This window comes from Ammodytes marinus (genome assembly GCF_949987685.1).
Source record: "Ammodytes marinus genome assembly, chromosome: 13".
Taxonomy (NCBI): Eukaryota; Metazoa; Chordata; class Actinopteri; order Uranoscopiformes; family Ammodytidae; genus Ammodytes; species Ammodytes marinus.
This window is the reverse complement of record NC_137217.1, coordinates 19,050,190-19,070,930: the sequence shown is the minus strand read 5'-3', so window position 1 is coordinate 19,070,930 and position 20,741 is coordinate 19,050,190. Positions and strand designations below refer to the sequence as shown.

Below are 20,741 nucleotides of genomic sequence, written 5' to 3'. Positions count from 1 at the left end.
CGTGGAAATGTTACGGCAGGACATGTGGTGCTGCAGATGACCCGGGACATAAGACACGAGCAGCCATATCTCAGCTCCATTAACACGGTCCACTTTGTCTCTGCTCTCTCTTTCTTAAGCTAACCTTCTGTCTAGATGTCTCACTAATATTAACTCTGCACTTGCAATCAGTGCTGTAGCGTCCTTTCCTATTCCCCACCTATCTGCTGCTTTGTGAAGGCCACAGTACTGCTGCTCTGAGTCATCTCTTTGACAGTGGGTGACGCGTTACCAATTATTAGTGTTGCTGAAAGGAGGATGGCATGATTGGGAGCTTTTATGCACCACAAAGACCACAGCACTCTCTCTATCAAATACAAGGTTTGAATGTGGGCGTACATGTGTTTCAATAACAAGGCCATGTGCCTGTTTGTAAAAACACTGAATTGTGTGTGTGTGTGTGTGTGTGTGTGTGTGTGTGTATGTGTGTGTGTGTGTGTGTGTGTCTGTGTGTGTATGTATATTTTAAAGATTAGTCATAAACGTGCTGCTGCAGCTTCAAAAAAGGAAAGTCAGATGCAGAGAAGTGGTCTCATAACGCCAATCTCAACATGGAGCTTCTCCAATGTTTATGTCTGCACTCTCTCCTAGCCTGTATCCAAGGCAACACTCTCCACAACACACATAGAGTCCTGTAGAGCTGGTGAGAGAAGTTGATAGGTTGAAGTACAGAAGAAAAGAGGTGGATGAAAGACAGGAAAAGTAAACTGCATGTTGGATGACCCAATAACCTCTGAAAAATAAAACGTGACCATCACTAAGAGAAATAGTTTTTGTCCTTATAGTAAACTGTAAGCTCTGATGGGGAGCCCTTTTATCCTAATATAGAAATAGCCATCTAAGGGAGTTTCTTGATATTGCAACATCATTAACAACATTGATCAGATAATGATGGTAAAAAATACAATAATAAATAAATATTGTGTCTAAAACTTAGAAGTTATGAGCGCCTCTATATATACTAGTGGTGTATAACTTCCCTCCTCGGTTGTTAACATATGTAGCCAATGTGTGGGATGATATTGATGACATGTCCTGTATCTTAATCCCCCAAAAAGGTTGAAGCATGTAAACCAATTCCATGAGAAAATGTCACTCTCCTTTTACGAACTAGTTCTGGAAAACATCTGCGCTGTGGCGGTAATGAAGCATTTAAAGCTGGGGTATATGATTTCTGATTGGTCAAAGTTAACATGAGCTGTACACTTTGACCAATCAGAGCGAGGCTCCGATTGTCGGTTCTTATTGGCTGTTGGGACTGTCCATTCACTTTGGCACAACTTTGTTGGTGTAGAGCGTGTCAGGGAGGGACCATAGGGGAGGGAACAAAGAGGGATTCAAATCTCCATCCCAACTGCCATTTTCTCCCCAAATCCTCCACCCCAGCTTTAACCGGAGAAGTTTGTTTAGTGTGAACTTACTGTAACTTATAAGGCCCTTGTTGTTCTGATTGCCTACAGTATGTCATTGTGTTTTAAAATCGAGACAAAAGATGCTCAAATCAAAGGCTTTTTCTTCTCTCTTTGATTCTTTGTTTTACAGCAGGGTAATAAAAAAGTGCTTCAGCCAATAATAAAAGCAAGGCCAAACAATAGCAGGATTTAATCACAATAATCATACATCATGGTTTTGATGAACCCATATTTTTGTGTTTTTCACCATCTAATGGCTGCACTCTTCAGGGCCTACTCACACAACATGTTATTATCCCGAACCATGTGAGGATATTTTTGGTCATAGAAAAAATGCTAGGTCATTATCTCCAGCTGAATGAGTCTTTTTAAGCAAGTTTGCAATAGTCTGAAAACAAAAATAATCTCACTGTAATAGTTTAAACTTCCGTAGATGATGTGTTTTTTAACAAATAACTTAGAATTGGTGGAATGTGGATGTATTAAATCTTGCCAAAAAACATTATAGCTTGATGGAAAACCAGATGGGCTGCTATTTTTTTTATGATTAAGTGCTTTTGAATGCTAATTATTTCTCAACCACAAATAATATCTCCTCTAAAGTTAAGGGCCGATCGTTTGTCAGTTTATTGGGCAAATAGTGCTCTAACAGTTGAAGTATAATATAAAAATATTCCTCCCTCAAGGAACTTTAATTTGAAGTTTTTGATTAAACTGTTTCAGAAAGATGTTGATTCGACTGTGTGGACATTTTGGAGTTCGCAGTTTTTTTTTTGTGTAATACTGAGAAGCGTTTCTATTATTTTGTCCACCTAATTTATAAGAATGAGCGAAGGCTGCCACGAGGATGACAGTATTCTCCCAGATCTTGTTTGAGGCATAGTTCAACCTCCTGTCTGATGCTGCAGCAGCATCTAGTGGCGGTTCACTGACTCTCTCATGAAAATGACTTCACAGATTAAACAGCTGTGAAGAGTCCCTCACAACCTTTTTACTAAAGTTAAGTAGCATCACTACATGGGCAAAATACTCTTTAACACTTAATTGTCCTGCACTGTGAAGGATACTGGGGTAAATGCATATATTAGGAAAATATACTTCAAAAAATATTAAAAGTAAAAGTACTCAATGCAGAAAAATGGGTGTGTTGTCATATCATTAGATTGTCAATAGTTATGGATCAATGTGTAAGCAGCAACTGTTGTAGTTTGCTGAGCTTTATTAAGGGTGTTAACTAATGATTATTTCCTTTATAGATTAATCTTCCAATGATTTCTATGATCAACACATTAACACTTTAGAAACTAGTGGGAAACATTTCCCAAGAGCTACAACTTAGTCACTTTTCTGTAATTTAAGACAGAAAAGCACAACATCCTCACATTTTTAAAGTTGATACATAAAATGTTTGGCATTTTATCATGAACTACTGAAACGGAATGATTATTTTTTTCATAATAACAGAGCTCTTAATCTTATATGTTGGGTTTGTTCCTTAACACGGCATCATATTTTAAAAGTTCTAGATATGTTTGATGTAACATCTTGATCTGAAAAGTATGTATTAATTGAAAGTGTGGGTATACAAGTACCTCAAATATTAAGTATAGTAGACACAAAAACAGCACCAAGCGGTGTTTATTCAGCGTTTTATTCATATACAAAACTCATAAGTTACAATTTATACATACAATTGTAGATAGAGACGAGTAACATACTGCTAAAGCTGAATAAATAATCAATTCTGCTGCTCATTCATTTGGGCTTAAATACACTCAAACACCGGCCACAAGCCACCACCCTTTCATTGGTGTTCACCTGGAAGCATAAGGAAACTGAATCTGCTTTCACAAAGCAAATCTGTAACTTACTTTCACCCACACAGCTAACGAACTGTCAGAAAGGTTAAAATAAATAAATAAGGCAAGATTATCTTTTAACACAAGTCCCTTTTTAACCCAACACAAAACTTGAAACACTACAAACTTTCAATTTACCCCAGCAGCTACTTAAAAGCTATAACCAGATGTGGTGACTGTCAAGACTAAAAGACTACTACTTCTGTCACTCGGGCCAAAGGGTCATGCTATTATATGCTGGAAAGGAAGAATAATTATCTTTACTATTGTGAAAAGGTAATAAAGTGCAGAGTACAAGTTCTCCAAGACTTAATGACTTGTTAGACCTGTGCATTCTGTAAGTATTTGAACAGGTGTATCTGCATTATGCTCCAGCATGTTAGCTGTGACATAAAAACAATCACTAGCACAGTAGTTTACAACCTTTTTGACTTTGGACTCTTTGAAAACACTTTAAAATGAAGCTACAGTATATCTTATGGCCTGAAGGAGAAATTATTTATTCAAAGAAGCTAGTGAGAGAAAATAAAAAAGGGTATGTAACAATCATTTTCTCTCTATCCTTATAATCATCTTGACGACCCTGACGTTCGTCTTGTTCTTCACACAAGATTGAAACCCCTATGCTATAATGAGGTTAAAGTGACAGCTGTTTTTACAATATTTACATCAACATCAGTTGCACCATGTAGTTTCTACATTGTTCACTCGATATGGATGCAAAACACCTCTAAGCTCAAAGTCAATCACTTGAAGCCAATGCTGGAGTAAACATCATCCTCCAAATACTACAGCAGTGCAAATGCAGAACAGTGGACAGTACTAAGAATATCTCAAAGAAAAACTAATAAAAACAAACAGTCCTCTGTCGTAACATCGGCCTCACAGATGCAAACAACAAAACCAGACAGCAGATAAAAGAAAGAGTGTTGTGATGTGTTGTGATGGCACAGCTGTGTTAGAGTCCATATCAGTAAAAGCAGTTTCAGTCAGTGCTGCGTCCAGAGAGACCTCTTTACTCTCATAAGTCCCAACCTTTACCCTCTTTGGAATTCCTACAAGTTCAACCTCAAAGGCTCCTTCAGGCGACGAGGAGGTTGAATATTTTGGCACAAAAATAAGTTTGTAACAGTGTCTCATGAGCCGCGCAGAGAGATTGAGAATGAAGCGGTTGCTGGAGGATATTGGCAGCATAAATAACATACAATACTGGGCTTACACGAAAGGACTTTTAAAAGGCTTTGAAAAGACTGAAGACTGACACCCTCTCACATCTAAAGACAATCAACTCACACCTGAAGACAATTAGTCATTAGTTTTCAGTCACAGTGTGAGATTTTGAAAAGACAGGGGGTCTCATATTGCAAGACTACAACTAGATTCCTTTTGAAATTAATATAATTTCCAATCCTGCTACAGGGGATTAAAAGTGATTTCAGTGAAATACATCATTTTTTTTCGCGGGCAAAATGGACTTGGTGTATAAACAACCACATGCCCTTATCACCTAGGCTTTGTGTCATGTATGATCACGTTTAAAACTGCAAACGCGATTGTGATTATATTTAATTTAAAAAAAAGTTAATTCGATATTCCGAGCGGGGGACATCCTGTAGTTATTTGACCAAATGTATATGCTGATATCGTCCCCAAATAACTCTCACTCCTAACCCTGTATTTGAGGGTAAAGTGTTAAGGTTGCGCGTGACAACCTGGTTCTCTAGCCGAGGCTGCTACGTGAAAGTGTCCGGAACAAGTACCTCACAGCTGGACACAAGTCGTGACTAATGCCGCTCCTCCTGCGTCGTGTTTGGTGCTGGAGAGAGTGTGACAGTGTTCACGTCATTTCGCTTGAGCCAACCCCTTAAGACTAACGATAATATCAAACCTGTTTGATAATGTCGGAACGTCAAGACGGGGAGAAGACTGCCTGAAATCGGGTCGTAAAAACACCATACACCAAACGACTGAGATTACGGGCACGCGCCACAACTCCAGTAAGACTCCCGTGATTTCAGTCCGACATTGGAAGATTGTCTGCGACTGTCAAATTGCGTGAAAAGTCGTGTAGTGTAAGCCCAGCATTAGAGACTGAGATCATGTCCAAACAGATATTATCTGGCATTCCATGCAAACATAAACATTATTTACATAAATAAGAGTTAAAAGGATTAATTCCGACTGCTGCACAGATGTGTTTCTTATAACGCCCCGTTTTTGTCCACAGAGTATGCTTGTGTGTACATCTACAGCATTCCAGTTGTGTGTAACACAAATGAAGGTCTCTCGTACAGCTCAGGACTGTGCGTCCTGTCACTGTGCTCCAAATACATGAGGGTTGAACTGAGAGATGATGATGGTGATGTCATCGCGGTACATGCGAGCCAGCTCCTCGGGCAGAGACAGCATTTTGGAGAGCCTCTCGTGGTCCACCGTGCCGAACTCGTTGTTTCCCACCGCATGGCGCATCAGGTGGGTCGCCGAGTTCTGATCCTCGAAAGCTGACGACACGCGAGCCTTTCTCTCGTCGAGTAGCCCCTGCATCTGTCCCAGGGTGACCTTGTAGCCTCCTACTTTGAGGGGCTGACGCTGGTGCACCCCTGTTAAATACTCCCCCACGATGCGAACCACTTCCTGTCTGTGGAGGGTCTCCCAGATGCCGTCAGTGCCAATCACCTACAGCGGCGGACAAAGGAAAACGATTTTAACACATACTGACGACTTCATGTGCAGAGTGAGATCAGTAAATGAGGTTCTTTACAATAAAACTTTAAATCAAGATTGGGCAAAAAAGCTACCAGAAATAGATAATGAAAAACAAATTATTATTTTTTCATATAAGGAACAGTTTTTCTGCAAAGGTCATGGAGTTCTCATTTCAAATCAACCAGAGAAATCAAGTAACTGAAAAAAAAAAAAAGAGTTATGTTTTTGTAATGTAGCTGTTTCAAAAAAGGACACAACCGATCCTTAGTTTGAATACTAAAAAAGGTTTCTAGAGACCATGCTTCACTTCGCCCTCTCAGTAACAAACACAGAGAAGATGTTCTAAGCGATTGTCCTCTCACCATGAAGCGATCCTGTGGCCGCAGTTTGTGGTATGTGATCTCAGGCTCGGCGGTCAGGTAGGGCGGCGTGTGGTAGTTTGGAGGGATGAACTTGGTGTGCTCGTTTTCGTGGAGCTGATCGGGACCAGACTCCAACACGTTCTTCTGCAGTTCAATACTCCACTTGAACTTCACATCCCCGAATGCACGGAGCGGCATGAGAAGGCCAAGCAACCGGTCCTGAGGAGGGAGAAGTTTTACAGAAAGAGGGGAGGAGGTTTAAAAATAAATGCTATTATAACAACCACCACCACCACATGGAGCAAGTAAGCAGGTGTAGTACCTGACGTATGACCGTCTTTCTCTCTGACGGAGGGTGATCACTCCGTATCCGTGCCACCTCCTCCTCATTCTGGGCGCTGTGGTCATTGGAGAGCGTGTGAGCGGTGAATGAACCGTCCTCCTCCTGCACGCCCAACACTGCCCGAGCATCTCCTGTATTGGCTATGTACCTTCAGCAACAGAGAGGAGAGAGGAATCAGGGGCTGAGAGACAGCAGTTTGGTTAAAATGACACGTCTATTCTGGAATCTTAAAATAATCAGTGTAGATGTATTTGTTTCTTCGTACAGGTCTTGTCCGTCGACGTGAGCCACGCAGGCCGTTGCTCCAGAAAAGGCCACTCTCAGCACCCAGTAGTGCAGGTAAGCATTGGGGTCTCCAACCTGCACGGGAAAGTAACACGGAGTTGAGCCTCCAGACAGGACGCGGCACACATGGGTTTAAATTACACCGAGAGGCATTGACACCCGAGCTCCTCTTTATTCCATAAAAAGTTTAAAGTCAAAATCTTGAGTTAAACCAAGAAATTAACCGCTAAATCTGCAACTATCAACTCATCTAAAACCTCCTGTGTAAGTTCCTAATTAACACAAGACCATAACAAGGGTAACAAGCGTCACTTTTTCACATTAAAACGGCAGATGGTTCTCACCTGAGCCTCCAGGGAAATGTCACTGTCCAGCCTCTTGAAGGCATTCAGCAGTGCCTCGCGGGTTTCTGGAACTTCGCCTGGGCTGAAAACAGAGAGAAAGAAAGAGCCATGTATGTGTGAAGCCGATGGAGAGGACGCCACAGGTTGAGAACATTGACAGGCAAAAACACTATTGGCAAAACAGCATATGGGTCAGTGTTGGTATGCGTGTGCTGCTACAAGGCACAGCAGAAGAGAAAAGGTTAAACTTATGGGTCTCATGAATAGAGTGGTGGTACTGCAGTTAATGATGTAACCTGCATTTTTGCCACAGGGCTGTTGACTCGACTTTTTATCCTCTGCTGTGTTTACCAGTCCTCACCAGGTGAGATCTATTAACTCCTGCCAGTAGGTTCGGAGGCTGTTAAAGTAGAGCTTCTGAGCCTCCCTGCTGAAGTAGTCGTTTGGGTGTTTGTGCCACTGCAGGATGGGACTGAGCGCCCTGCCAGCCTCCACCGCTGCCTCCAGCTCACACAGTGTGTCATGAGGCAGCAGAGACACAGCTATGTAGTAAAATAACCTCTCACTCAGCGCCTGGCAGAGAGGAGAGTGAGACAATGAGTTGAAATGTGAGTTTGTAATCCTAACATCTCAATTTGTCAAGTGTAAATTGGTAGGTTTCGATGACTCAAAATCCTGGACAAACTTTAATTAAAAAATAGTTAAACTTCAAAAAATGGAGATGACTTCACCTGTGCGCAAGCACAGCCAGCATGTCCATCAAACACCCCCAGCAGCATTCCTCGGGTCTGCAGGCATGTGGCAGCACTCCGACGGTCTTCTATTGGAGCATTGGCTGGCAGCTGATTACTCTCAAAACCCATCACAGATGATACATTCTTCCCATCGAACTCTGGCACCTGGAACCACAACATATACAAATTCTTAGATGCGAACTTAAAAGGTGGAGATGGTGAGAAGTATTTTGAATGAATGATCCCACACAAACCTTGAAGCTGAACTCGTTGGCTTTCAGAATGGAGTTGACCTGCGGGGGTGTGAGGATGTAGCTGCGGAGCAGAGACGTTGTCTGGTAACTTCTGGAGTGCTGCTGGCTCTGCCATATACGAGCAGGCCGTCTGGAAACGGGTCGCTGGGCGAAGGGTCCTAATTGGGTCTGCTGTTGTTGGCATGGTAACAGACTGGAGGCCAATAACTTTGCACGGGGCAAACCCCTGAGCATCTGAGATGTCACAGGCATGGCTGAAAGTGTGCTGCAGGCACAAACACAAAACAGTACATAATGTACACAAAGCTTTGGAGGAGGCAAACGTACAGAGCTAAGGAATAAGTCATAAAGCAACAACTGGATGAACAAGATGCAGAACAGTGTGTGATATATGCACCATTTAGAAAAAAAGAACAGAGAAATTATGTTGTGAGGTTTAGAGTCCGGGACAGGTTGACAGTAGTGCCTCAAATGTCTACCTAAAAACACCAAAATATTTAGAGTCTAAATAACCTCATCACAACAACCAACCACACTGGCCATAATATTTGAATATTTATTTACTGAAAACCAAATGAAAACTTAGTTCTGCAATAAATAGATATGTCATGAAGGTTACTAATTTGTACAGTTTGTTTTTGTTATGGAAATTTGATATATCCACAACAATCAAAAAACTCAGTTGAGTTAAGTATTTTAATAAAAAAGGATAAAACAAACAGTCAAAAATATACTGTTCGGCCGAGCAGGGTCAACTCCTTCACCTAAAGTTGGTTAAGAGGCTGACAACATTCTGTTGCCAGCCAGAATATTTATACAGGAGTTTACTCAATAAGTTGATTATCTCAGGAAACTAGAATAAAGACCCTTCACAAAACAGGACATTAAACAGAGGAAACACATGACAGATCAATATAAGGAAAACAGTCTGTTTTCTCTAATCAATTACTTAAAAAGACAATGTGTCACAAGACAGTAAACATTCTTAAAGTAGACTGGAAAAAACCCACTGAAAATAATTTTTCCATCACACTTTTGAAATTGTTTCGTAAGAGTCAATTTCCTGAAGTCTGAAAATGTGAATCAGGAGAGAGAGTCCTGCCGGAGTATACTGGCGTGAGGCTTGTTCAGGCTCACTGCTGTCCTCTCCAACAGAGCTCCACAGGGCTGTCCAGCCTCCTATATATAGCTTTGACAAGAATCTCTGGCCTGACATTTAGATCTTGAGAAATACTCTGTCCGCTCATGACCTACTGAACTAGATCCTGTGTCCGTGTGTCCCCAAATAAACTGTCCCCATTGCATAATAAAAGTCTATCTGCAGAGCTGAAATCAACTTGAAGACAGTTTGAAAGATGCAGCAGTGCAGGTGATGAAGGGAGCCCAGGTGAAAATCTACGCTGATCAAAAGTTTTATTTCAAATGTCCTACAGGCTGACCCCGCTGAGCAGCAGCCACAAATCCTTCAAAACTCAAACAGTGTATGAGTCAGAAATACCACAGAGGGCCCGCCTCAGTTCTGGGCTCTGAAAGAAAGTTGCTCGTTAGTTTACATCACTAGCGTCTCCTAGCTAGCAGCAAAGTATACAGCACCGTGAGCTATCCTGTGAGCATTTAGCAGCGTCCAAAGCAGTATATCAGCCTCAGAGCTGAGGAAGGCCACTGTGACATTACCAGATAACGTTAACATTGGTTACATACGACATACGTCAGTCCAGTCAGGCACCCAAATGCATGCTAATGGCAGCTAGACGTGTCTAGGTTACACCCTCCAACTATCGTGAACCTGGAGAAGGTCTGCTCGAACGAGACTTCTCGGCGCGAGCTGTACAGACCTCTGGACTGAACCTGTGAATGTAAAGCGATAAACAAACTCACCTTAACAGACAGATGTGAAGAAGTTACTGAAGCTCATGGTTTTACACAACGACCGACCCCTCTCTTGACTGTATCCTTCTAGAGCGCCCCTCCATAGAGTGAACGCTGATTGGCTGAGCGCTGACCGCTGCGATGAACTCACGTTAACCCCACACGCACCGGAATGGGCGCAAACTGAGTTTTAAAAATGATAATCCCATTAGCGAACACTCATTTATATAGTAGGCTATATTGCAGCCAGGGACAGCCTAAGTTTTTATATAGTTGTATATTGTATTCATGTAAAAGGAAAGAAAGATGCTGTCTTAGTGAATGCTCCAACTGAAAAGTCAAAGCTTAATTGCCTCTGTTTTGGGGAAACTCGACTCAAACTCAAACTGAACTCTCCTTTATCAAGATACATGTAACATACAGTATGCGTCACAATGTTAATATGCCATACTTCACCGTGTTACAAACATTTTTCAGTAGCTATTCAAAAATACACCTATGGAGCTAGTACACCCACAATTGTTGTTACAAACTATTACAAACCTCTCTTTATGTCATAAATTCCATGATTATCATAACACATTTGGAGAAGCAATTTAAAGATACAAAAAAGAAGACTATCTTCATATCAAAACACTTTAATCAATAAAAACTTTACAAAAAATGATATTTACATCATGAAACAGCTTTGAAAATACTGTATGTGAAGAAAAGTACAAAAAAACAATTAGGTACACAAGCTGTGAGCAGTACACATATTTGTGAAAAATACAAGTAAACAACACTGACGCTACCATTTACAAGGGATTTCATATCAGAAATCTCTTATCCACCAGAGTCTTGTTGACAAGGTTCTTCCTTCCAAGAGTGTTACGGATCAAGCGAAAAATCTGTAACAAGGAGAAAAAAGGACATTTATTGAAATACAGTTCATGTCCTTTTTAGCACAGGGAAGGCCACATAGTGTGTGTACGAAAACCAAATACTGACCATTTGCTGTACGTATGTTAGCACGGCTGCTAGCACAAAGCTCTGAGATCCGAGGTCGACAACACAGAAGAACAAAGTGTCAAAGATCAGCAATGTGGCCTCATTTCCATAAAACAGCACGTCACTGAAGGAGTGGGCCTCATCTAAAGTGAGAAATACAAACATACATTATTTTTACAAAGCTTAGGTAAGCATACAGAAATGTTCAGTATGTGGGGATGGAGGAGGGAGGAGGGAGCATTGTACCTCTGCTTTTCTTGTATACAATTCTGAGAAGTTGTAAGTATTGTATTAATTCTCAATAAAACATATTTGAAAAAAAAAGTACAGTATGTATGGGACACAAAGTCATTACCGTTGTAAAATATGCTTTTGTCACTGGGTTCAAGGAACTCCATCCCTATGACCCTCTCCAACATCAACTTGTCCTTCACTATATAGTCCATGTCACAGTGGGCCTGAGGTTGATAATGTAAACAGGAAAGACAAAACAAGCTTTTTTATACAAAATATTTCATGTCAATGAAAAAAATATATTTAAAAAAATCGAAAACAAAAAGGAAAATACAAGGTCAAATCAAACTGTGGGGTTGAATGAGCTTGTGAGAGTTTACTTCAGTGCAACACTACTAACATGGTCTACAATGGATCCCAGGAAGTGGTTCATGGTGTGGTAGGCTCTGGTGTTCTGCTCAAACCGGTTTGGCAAGCCGGCGTCAATCATCCGCGAAGGGCCATTCTGTTTGAGCACACGAGATAATCAACCATTTAATGAAAAAAGCTTTTTTTCATTTTGATTGGTATTTTATAGCCTTCTTGTAAACACAGAAGTGAAAACACGCACCCTACTGATCTGGTCCCGTATCCTGTCATAATGCTCCCGCAGATGGTTGGTAATGGAGACCTGAAAGGTCTGCGTGTCTGTATTGGGCAGTAGACCTCTTTGACCACACATGGATTCCTTGAGACAGAAAAAGATAAGATAGAGAAAGAAAGAGGATGGATATAATGTGAAATCAACAATGTTATACATATGATACGACTACTGGCACAACACAAGTGGCATGCAGTTAATGTTAATGTGTAGTCAGTCAGTGTACTTACACCTTCTCTCTTCAGATTGTTGTTCATTTCCTCCATATTTGTATCTGCGTGCCCATGGACTGAACGTCCGTGGATGTAGTAGCCAAAACAACGGTGAGATAACAGCAGCACAGATATCTATAAGGAAACCAAACAAGATACACTTATGTAAAACATTCCACACAAATATATTGTTTAAAATATGATACAAATATTTCTACTTACATTACTGATGGAGCAGAGATCTACAAACTGACGGATTTTGTCCTCAACAAAGTGCTCATAAAACACAGTGAAGAAAATCAGCTGTAGAAAAAAAGGATATTTTAAAGCAGCTTTCCACACTCGCACTGTTTATTCCACTAATTCCTCAAGAATGTCAGGAAAAGGTTGAGGGATTGAATTAGTTAGAGAGGGAGGAGATATAAGTGAATGCTATCAGTTTAACCTGCAGAAGTCCGATGCAGAGCCACAGTGTTGCTGCCAGACCGTAGCGCAGCATCAGGCTGTATGAAGGGGTGTACTCCTGCGAGGAGCGCTGTAAAGTTGACCAGGGGTCCCTTAGGGCCAGGCTAGAGAACCCCAGCACCTGAACAACACAGGGTGACGTGTGAGCAACCAGGGAAAAAGACTTAACAAAGGCTGCAATAAAGAACAGAGAGTATGTATAGGCGTATGATTTACTTCTAGAAAGAAGAGCACAGCCATGATCTGAAAAGTAGGGCTGATCTTGCGGATGGTCTGGATCTCGTTCCATTCGTTGGCCACAAAGTAGGTCCGCCAGATGCTCACTGGGGAGGGGTCACGTTTCGGCTCGCCAGATGCTGAAACATCAGCGAATATGAAGCAAGGGACAAAACAGCTGGTAATTATGTCTTATTTAGACTCAAATATATACAGTAAGCTCTGACTGAGTAAGTGTGTTTGTACCTTGCACAGTCCTGTTAGCTTTGCTTTGAGGCCTCTCCCAGTCAATAAAGAATACATCAACGGACACCTGAAGGACCAGTTTGTGGAGGAACTGCATAGCCTGGATACAAATACATAGATAGGAATACTTTATTCCAATATTGTTATAGAAGCACACCATCTAGCTTTAAACATCAATGCTGTTCATTTCTGTTCAGTTTAGTGTTTCACCTTGAGAGAGAAGGCACAACCGATGTACGTCACAAACTGTTTCTCCTGAGCAGGAAGTGGTAACAGCACAGATACAAACTGTTGTGCCTAAACAGAAACATACACACATTAATCCCAGACAGCAGCCGACTATAATAAACTTCTAAGTCTACTCAATTTAAAAAAAACATGCAAAGAAGGTAAAGGAGGGGAAAGACTTGCCTTTAACGTCTAAAGAGTGCAGAGAGGAAAGAAATGTTAAAAGGCCATGCAAGGATAAGAGAAACACTTTTTGTGCTCGGAAAATAAATGAAGTCAAAACAGGGTCTCAAAGGAAGAAGCTACAGAAAGGAGAAACTGGTAAAACATTAAACTCAAGGAAAGAATTATCAGTTCCATAAAAGAAAGTCTCAAAGGAGTAACATTAACCTTGTAAAAGATGAGCCAGTAAAGTCCAGTTCCCACAGTGATGGCAAAGAAAACATTGGCCAGATCTCCGGCATAAAACAACAAAAACTTCAGGATAGTCTGAGGGAAAAGGAGCGAGAGTGAGGTTACTTCACACCAACATATGGACTTAAGAGGCTTGAATACTGCTGGGTTAGAGACACAGCACCTCCACATCGATGAGCGGGGAGGCGATCCTCCTCTTCCAGCTGACTGTCTTCAGCAGAGAGTAGAGCACGGCTACACCACCCAACACACCGAGAGCAGTCTGCGCACACACACACAAACACACACACACACACACACACACACACACACACACACACACACACACACACACACACACACACACACACACACACACACACACACACACACACACACACACACACACACACACACACACAAATATCAAAGCCTCAGGTTATGCCGTACCCCATGTGTGCTGTGCTATAAACACTAAAGAGCATCAGTCAGACACAACAGTTCCTCCTTTTTTCTGTCACATGGGACCATTTAACAACAAGCCTTTCATTCATGCCTTTACTCACATCTGTCTTCATGCGAGCCTCCTTCTGATCCATCTCATATTCCACAGCAAACGTTGTCTAGAAACGAGAAATGGGGTCACCAACCAAAAGCTTATATTTTTTGATAAATGAAGAGAGAGCAACGCATTGAGCCATGTACATGTTGTATTTGTATGTTGTTTTTACTTTAGGATGCCCATAAACAACAAGCAAAGGGACTGCCAATTTAAACTAAGCTAACTCAGGTGCATTTAATTGAAGGACATTATCGCTTTCAAATAAAAAATTAAGAATTTAATAAAAAATAGGCATGATGGTTAACGTTAGGGTTAGCGGTTAGGGAATTATGTCAGTGAGGGTCCTCAAAACCGTAAAAAAAAAAAACACTTGTGCATGTGTTTGTGAGTGTGTGTGTGTGCTCTACTTACAGACACTGTTTGTGTATTGATATCTGTAATGGGAACATCTGTGTAGGTCACCGTCATCAAAGGGGGAAATACCTGTCCCTCCTGGGTTTGTGAAACCAACTGGAACCTATTAAACACACACATTTAATCAAAAGCATCAATGCACCATATATCCTTATTTGCTGGTGACGTACTTCTGTAATTCTATTTTTTGTCCTCTCTTTGGCCTTTGAACCATTTAATTTAAAACAAGTGCAAATTTGAATATCCCGGTGGTGTATGTTTTCTTTTACTTATTTGTATCTTTTACTCTTTAGGTCATAAAGACATCACCATTTCACAAAGCAGTTACACAGGGAAGCTTTCACTTTTTATCCAAAAGTTTTGCACGTAAGGAGCCCACCTTATTGTGACACTGCTGGCCACACGGATAACTTTTGGCGGGTTACTCAAGCTCTTCTCTCTTCCACTCAACGTGTCCACAAGAAAAATACGCCGAGACAGGTACCAGTTCTTCATGCTCTCTGTACAAAGACAAAATGTATTGAAGCAATGTACACACAAACATAAAAACACAAACACACAAAAACAAACAAAAAAATCCCACCTTGGTTGATGTACCGTCCATTGTATTGCTGGTTTAAGACGAGTGTAGGCAGGGGGAGAAGTTTTGTGTTCATCTCTTCACCGCCAAGATCCATAAATACATCATAGAATAAGGGCTCGGGATGGGTATCCAACAGCTCTGCTATCGAGAGATCACACTACACACAAGCACACGCACACACACACACACACACACACACACACACACACACACACACACACACACACACACACACACACACACACACACACACACACACACAGATTATAGTACCTGGGAATTGCAGAAGAGGTTGTGCAACATCTCTGAGCTAAGTGAAGGTCATAGCACTCACACTTTGTTGGAAAGCGGTTCCAAAGCTGAAGGCTGCCGCCTGTTTAGCGGTTGTTTCTGGACAAAGCTAAAACACAGGAAGAGAAGAAGAGATGTTGTGTGAAGTGTTTATAAGCATCCTATATGTTTATACTTTGTTTAAATCACTTAAAAATTTAAAGTTGTAACAACTAATAGATTGGAGGGGGACAACGATTGGGATTTGGCCCTACCAATCCAAGGAAACCAAATCCCATCTACATACATTTTACAATAAGTTACTATGCTCTTGTGTATTCTGTAGTTTGACATCTTACCTGAAGATTACCTCCTCCTACTTTTTCCCATCGGAGAAATTCTCCTCTGACATTATAGACAGCAGCAAGCAGCTTAATGTCAGTGTTCTGTCAGATAAACATAGTATGTCAATGAAAAAATTAAATCACAAATGATTGCTCAATTTGTAGTATAATGAATTTAATTAAACTGTTTCATAGTGTTATTCTTTTCCTTTGGAGTTCTTTCAGTATGATATTTGGAAGATGATTCAAGTTAATCACTAACCTTGTTTTTTCCTCTGAAACTGAACCCAATGGGAACAGGATCGGTCTGAAGCACCCGACTAGCCAGTCCTGGTTCGTCCCCGTAATAAAGCCACGGCAGATTAACTCTCCTGGATAAATATAAACCAAAGTGCTGTACTTTCCACTCTTGGTCAAACAAAAAAGTTGCAGTATAGGGAGGTCGAATCTGCCAAGATAGCACAATATGCCATTATAGTGTTGATTACCAGTAGGAAATGTCTTGAGTGGAACTCAGAGCAGCCCTTGATCTGAAGATAGTGTTGAAGAGACCACAGGCGTCGGTGGAGACCCCGCTGAAGGAATGCATGTTCATCACACACATGTTCCCGAGGGCCTGACACGCCGTCAGGTTGGAGAAGACCTGCAGCCACACAACATTTGTTTTATTTTTGTGCATAGCAGCTGAAAGACAAACAATTCACCTACTTAAAAGACTATGGCGAAAATATAGAATCCTTTTTTTCATACAAACATGACATATGCATATTAATTAGATGCATTTTGGCATCAATTATGGTTAGAATTTCTATTGCTGTATTGAGTGTCCATGATTGTCAATCAACCACACATATTGTCTTGTGTCATAAATTAGCCCATCACTTGTGGCAGTATGTTGCTGCGACCAGAATGGTCTTCCTGCGACGTCAGCTAAAAAAATAAAAATAAATTACAAGGCAGGCTGCTGACGAGGAGTACAGGTTTTTGACGAACCAGGCAGACTGGATGCTGAGCTTCTGCAAGGGGAACAGAACAGATAAACACAAATCATAATACATCCTCATCAACAACAAATAAGAAAAGAAAATTATAAACTAAAGGGAGAAAATGAGAGAGCAAGAAGATACTTGCCAGTTGAGCATAGTTGACACTGGGTTTCACATTGGTGGATAGGCTCCCCGGAGGGAAACATAATCCTCCTGACTGTAAAAATCACAGAGCAACAATTGATTTTAGGTGTGTGAATGATGTGTTTGAAAGAGGGGTATGAGGGTTAGGGGGTCAGTGGAACTCACCTGGACATTAGGAGGGTTACACTCACAGGAGGCGTTGATGAAGGAGACCTGACATCTTTCACATCTGAAATACAATTTTGGAGACTTATATCCAGCCCTTACATACTTTGCAAAGGAAAACCTGGAATCAAGTCATCCTTTGTTCACACTCTGACAGCACCATAACAGTGGTGAGTAAGCAGGCAGGAGCCTTTAGTCAGAGCGAACAAAAAGGGAACATTTGTCATAGAAGGAGCAAAATCTGTCCTGGCGATTAGTAGGGTAATCGGTGAGTGCTACTGAAAGGCACAGAGGGATGGAGACAGGAAAGCTACAAAGGCATAAGTAAGTGCTCAGAATGACGGGACTTAATGTTGGATCATAGAGGACTCTGCACTGATTTGACTTCCTCATTTCACTGTGGGTTTGCTGTGTTCGCTTATCTATTAGATAAAATACAGACTTTGACTTTAATTAATAACACACTGTTCAGTCGTTAATACACTTCTTTTTTAAAATTAGGATTTACTGTAGCATTAGTAGAAGCCACTTGTATAAACATTGCCATGAATAGTCAACAAAATCCATAATATACTATATGTTGGGATTTGTTATTATACTTTTGACATATTGTTTACTGTACTTTTATATAACATATTTTAGAGGGCAGTAAATTGGTTATGCACGTCTATATTTTGATCATCTATGTCCAACATTATTGTATCTTATGCTGGGAATATGAAATGTTGATATATCAGTTAGATAGTTGACAAAGTGGTACCATGTCAATTTGATGTTCCAGATTATATAAAAAAAATTAAAAAAAAGGATATACAGAAGAGGCCCTGGTGGACTTCTCATTATGTTACTCTGTATGAAACCCCTGGCTGTATCAGTGTTTCCGTATGGCATTGATGCGTACCTGTCTCCATTCCCGTTTGGTACAGAAGAAGCAGGGGTGTTTCCATTACACTTTTCACATCTGGCCTCTTCCAAAAGGTTTCCAAATACATCTCTCTCAACTGGAAATAATAAAAAAAACAGTTATTATTTAACAATATTCTTCCGTACATACATAAAATATGCCAGCGAGCACATTTAACATTAAGGACTGTTTGTTAAATACATTTCTGCATTCATCTGTGACTCACCTAGCACATTGCCTGTTGGGCACTGGCAGTTCCTCCCATCGCTGAGAATGCCCGGACAGCGAATACACCCAAACCCTTCTTTAGTTACTGCCTGTAGAGAAAGTATTATTACAAATGGTATAAGACACTGCATGGGGAGTGTGAGTATGCAGTTTCTACAGTACAATGTGAGATGAACAACACATAAAGACATTCTAAGTAAATTATACTTACAGGCTTGTCAATGGGACATCGCTGACAAGTAATGGATGCCTTGTCAGTGGGGAGAGTCTGATACCCCGTGTTGCAAATGCAGCTCAGTCCTGCAAAGAAAAGTGTGGAAAGGCTTCAAAGACAATGGGAACAGAGGAGGTTGTATGATATATGAGTTCATTCACAAATTGCAGTTGAACACTCCTTAATAGTATTTAGTTATACAAACATCTGTCATCACCTATCAATGCTGAAGCACAAACAGTAATACAGACATTATATTATCTATGGTGGTAGAGCTCTGATTGGTTTGATTAGAGTACTGCTAGTACTGCTATATAAGATGGGTAAATACAACTGTTTAACAAAAGAATATAGGTATAGATAACTTTTTTTAATTCCACTGGATGACAAATGTGAAGGAGAAGTGAAAGCAACAGAAATTAGACCTAGGCCTCAGCATTATTTTTGGATTTTCTGAGGAACACAGGTGAAGAAGTGGAGGAATCTCTGTGCAGGATTTACCACATTTGAAAACATTGTTATTGATTCTGATTCTTAGGGCAGTTAGCTGCTGTTAGCTACTTTTCTTTCCCTTTGCTTTTAAACTGACTTTTATAGTCACTTGATGGCCATTTCAACAATGTAAGCGGGTCTTCTGAAGGCACACACTCCTCAACCACATGAATAATACACTTCTGTTAAAAGATGAAATATAAATTATTTCTCCAAATATTGAAATGCTACAGCGATAATCTTCAGCTCGTTGGTGTATTACTGTAATTGATACAGGGTTTCTCCTCTGGCAAGAACACACACGGTTGTTGAATTCATGGAGGAGCTGTCAGGGCCAGTGAGGGTATATGTTGGGCACCAGAAAACAAATAATTTGGACAAGAGTCAAGAACCATTGAAGCATTATGCTTTCTATAGCTATACATTGGTGTAGATGGTTACAGTAGATGGTGTCATTTCAAACATTATACCTGTGAATTTGAATAAGATTGTTGGACAATCTGTAGTGATGTCATTTCAGTCTCACACAATATGTAAACCTATATACAGTATATATATATATAGCCTCTACTAGGCCTACTTCCCACATTGAGTTGAGCCTGCTTTGTCCCTTCCTGTAGAAAGCCTCTGTGATGCATAAACTATAATGTGTTATTAACTCAGTATTATTAACATTAAAGTATAATATTAACATTATATTAGGCTATTGTAATAATGACATTGCACATACCTGTTTACTACAGTATTGACTGCTGCATATGATCCAAACAGCACCCTGTTTATGATCTGTTTTAGGGTGGATTTCCCCTTAGAACTGATTTAAAACAAAAACAAATTTTGCTAGCTATTTGCAACTGGCTCGCTATGACCCGGCTCATTGTTATTCCTTTGCATCTTTCGTGGCTTACCGCCAATTCGTGTTCATTTTTAACCTAATGTCAACTTTTGTCGCAGAGTATCGTCAGTAAATCTGTTGTTGTGAGTTTGTAACCGACCTGTTGGGCTCCGTCGCTGATTTGGACCGCACCTCACACACGAGAGACTCGAGATATCGAAATACTCTTCCACACTACAATCTGAAGGAGTCTTATATTGGATGATGAACTGCTGGCAATTAAGAAGATGTAAGTTGATTGAAAGAAATAATGTAAGAGGAGCTTTGAGTCTGCTAGCAGCGGACCGTAGCGTCCCCGTCGCCATGGTAAACAACGGGCTACCTCTTTACCCACAATCCTGTTCACCTTGCGTGATGACGTTGGGACCAAATGTATATGTGCGTCGCAAAAAAAAAAGGTAAAATGAAGTTAGGCCTACATATATGGCCTACATAGCCTACATGTCAGTCAGAGTACTTTAACAACAATGGGATGAATATGTTTGTAAGTTTATATTTAATTGGCACATTTTCTCTAAGTATAGGCCTATGTGTGCACAGTCTGACCACAGGAAATTCCTTATTGGCCTATGTGAGAACTTACCTGGCAATACAACCAATTCTGATTCATTTAGAGGACCTTGATCTTTATCTTTATGTAGATAGCCATCTGCGGCCTACAGTATTGTGTTAAAGCCAGGCTAGACCATATTTACTGTAGGCCTGGTTG

General features: G+C 40.7%; 2 protein-coding genes across 2 annotated transcripts; both read right to left on the bottom strand.

Moving 5' to 3' along the window:
- Positions 1 to 3,093: 3,093 nt before the first annotated feature.
- On the bottom strand, positions 3,094 to 10,306 carry pdp1 (pyruvate dehydrogenase phosphatase catalytic subunit 1). Its single transcript, XM_080038993.1, has 9 exons — positions 10,217 to 10,306; positions 8,339 to 8,603; positions 8,082 to 8,249; positions 7,712 to 7,923; positions 7,351 to 7,432; positions 6,987 to 7,081; positions 6,701 to 6,869; positions 6,379 to 6,597; positions 3,094 to 5,986 (listed from the first exon to the last, which is right to left on the bottom strand). The coding sequence occupies exons 2-9, from the start codon at positions 8,588 to 8,590 to the stop codon at positions 5,624 to 5,626; spliced, it is 1,560 nt and encodes a 519-aa protein (XP_079895119.1). The 5' UTR covers positions 8,591 to 8,603; positions 10,217 to 10,306; the 3' UTR covers positions 3,094 to 5,623.
- Positions 10,307 to 10,835: 529 nt separating this feature from the next.
- tmem67 (transmembrane protein 67) lies at positions 10,836 to 20,363 on the bottom strand. Its single transcript, XM_080039047.1, has 28 exons — positions 20,133 to 20,363; positions 18,643 to 18,731; positions 18,430 to 18,520; positions 18,201 to 18,300; positions 17,300 to 17,363; positions 17,136 to 17,207; positions 16,958 to 17,020; positions 16,493 to 16,647; positions 16,267 to 16,375; positions 16,020 to 16,106; positions 15,725 to 15,790; positions 15,391 to 15,547; positions 15,187 to 15,307; positions 14,805 to 14,910; positions 14,398 to 14,454; positions 14,016 to 14,114; positions 13,829 to 13,927; positions 13,421 to 13,507; positions 13,211 to 13,310; positions 12,965 to 13,104; positions 12,729 to 12,869; positions 12,506 to 12,586; positions 12,302 to 12,418; positions 12,042 to 12,158; positions 11,832 to 11,936; positions 11,553 to 11,655; positions 11,198 to 11,340; positions 10,836 to 11,097 (listed from the first exon to the last, which is right to left on the bottom strand). Exons 1-28 carry the CDS (start codon positions 20,335 to 20,337, stop codon positions 11,017 to 11,019), a joined length of 2,955 nt encoding a protein of 984 aa, XP_079895173.1. The 5' UTR covers positions 20,338 to 20,363; the 3' UTR covers positions 10,836 to 11,016.
- Positions 20,364 to 20,741: the final 378 nt, after the last annotated feature.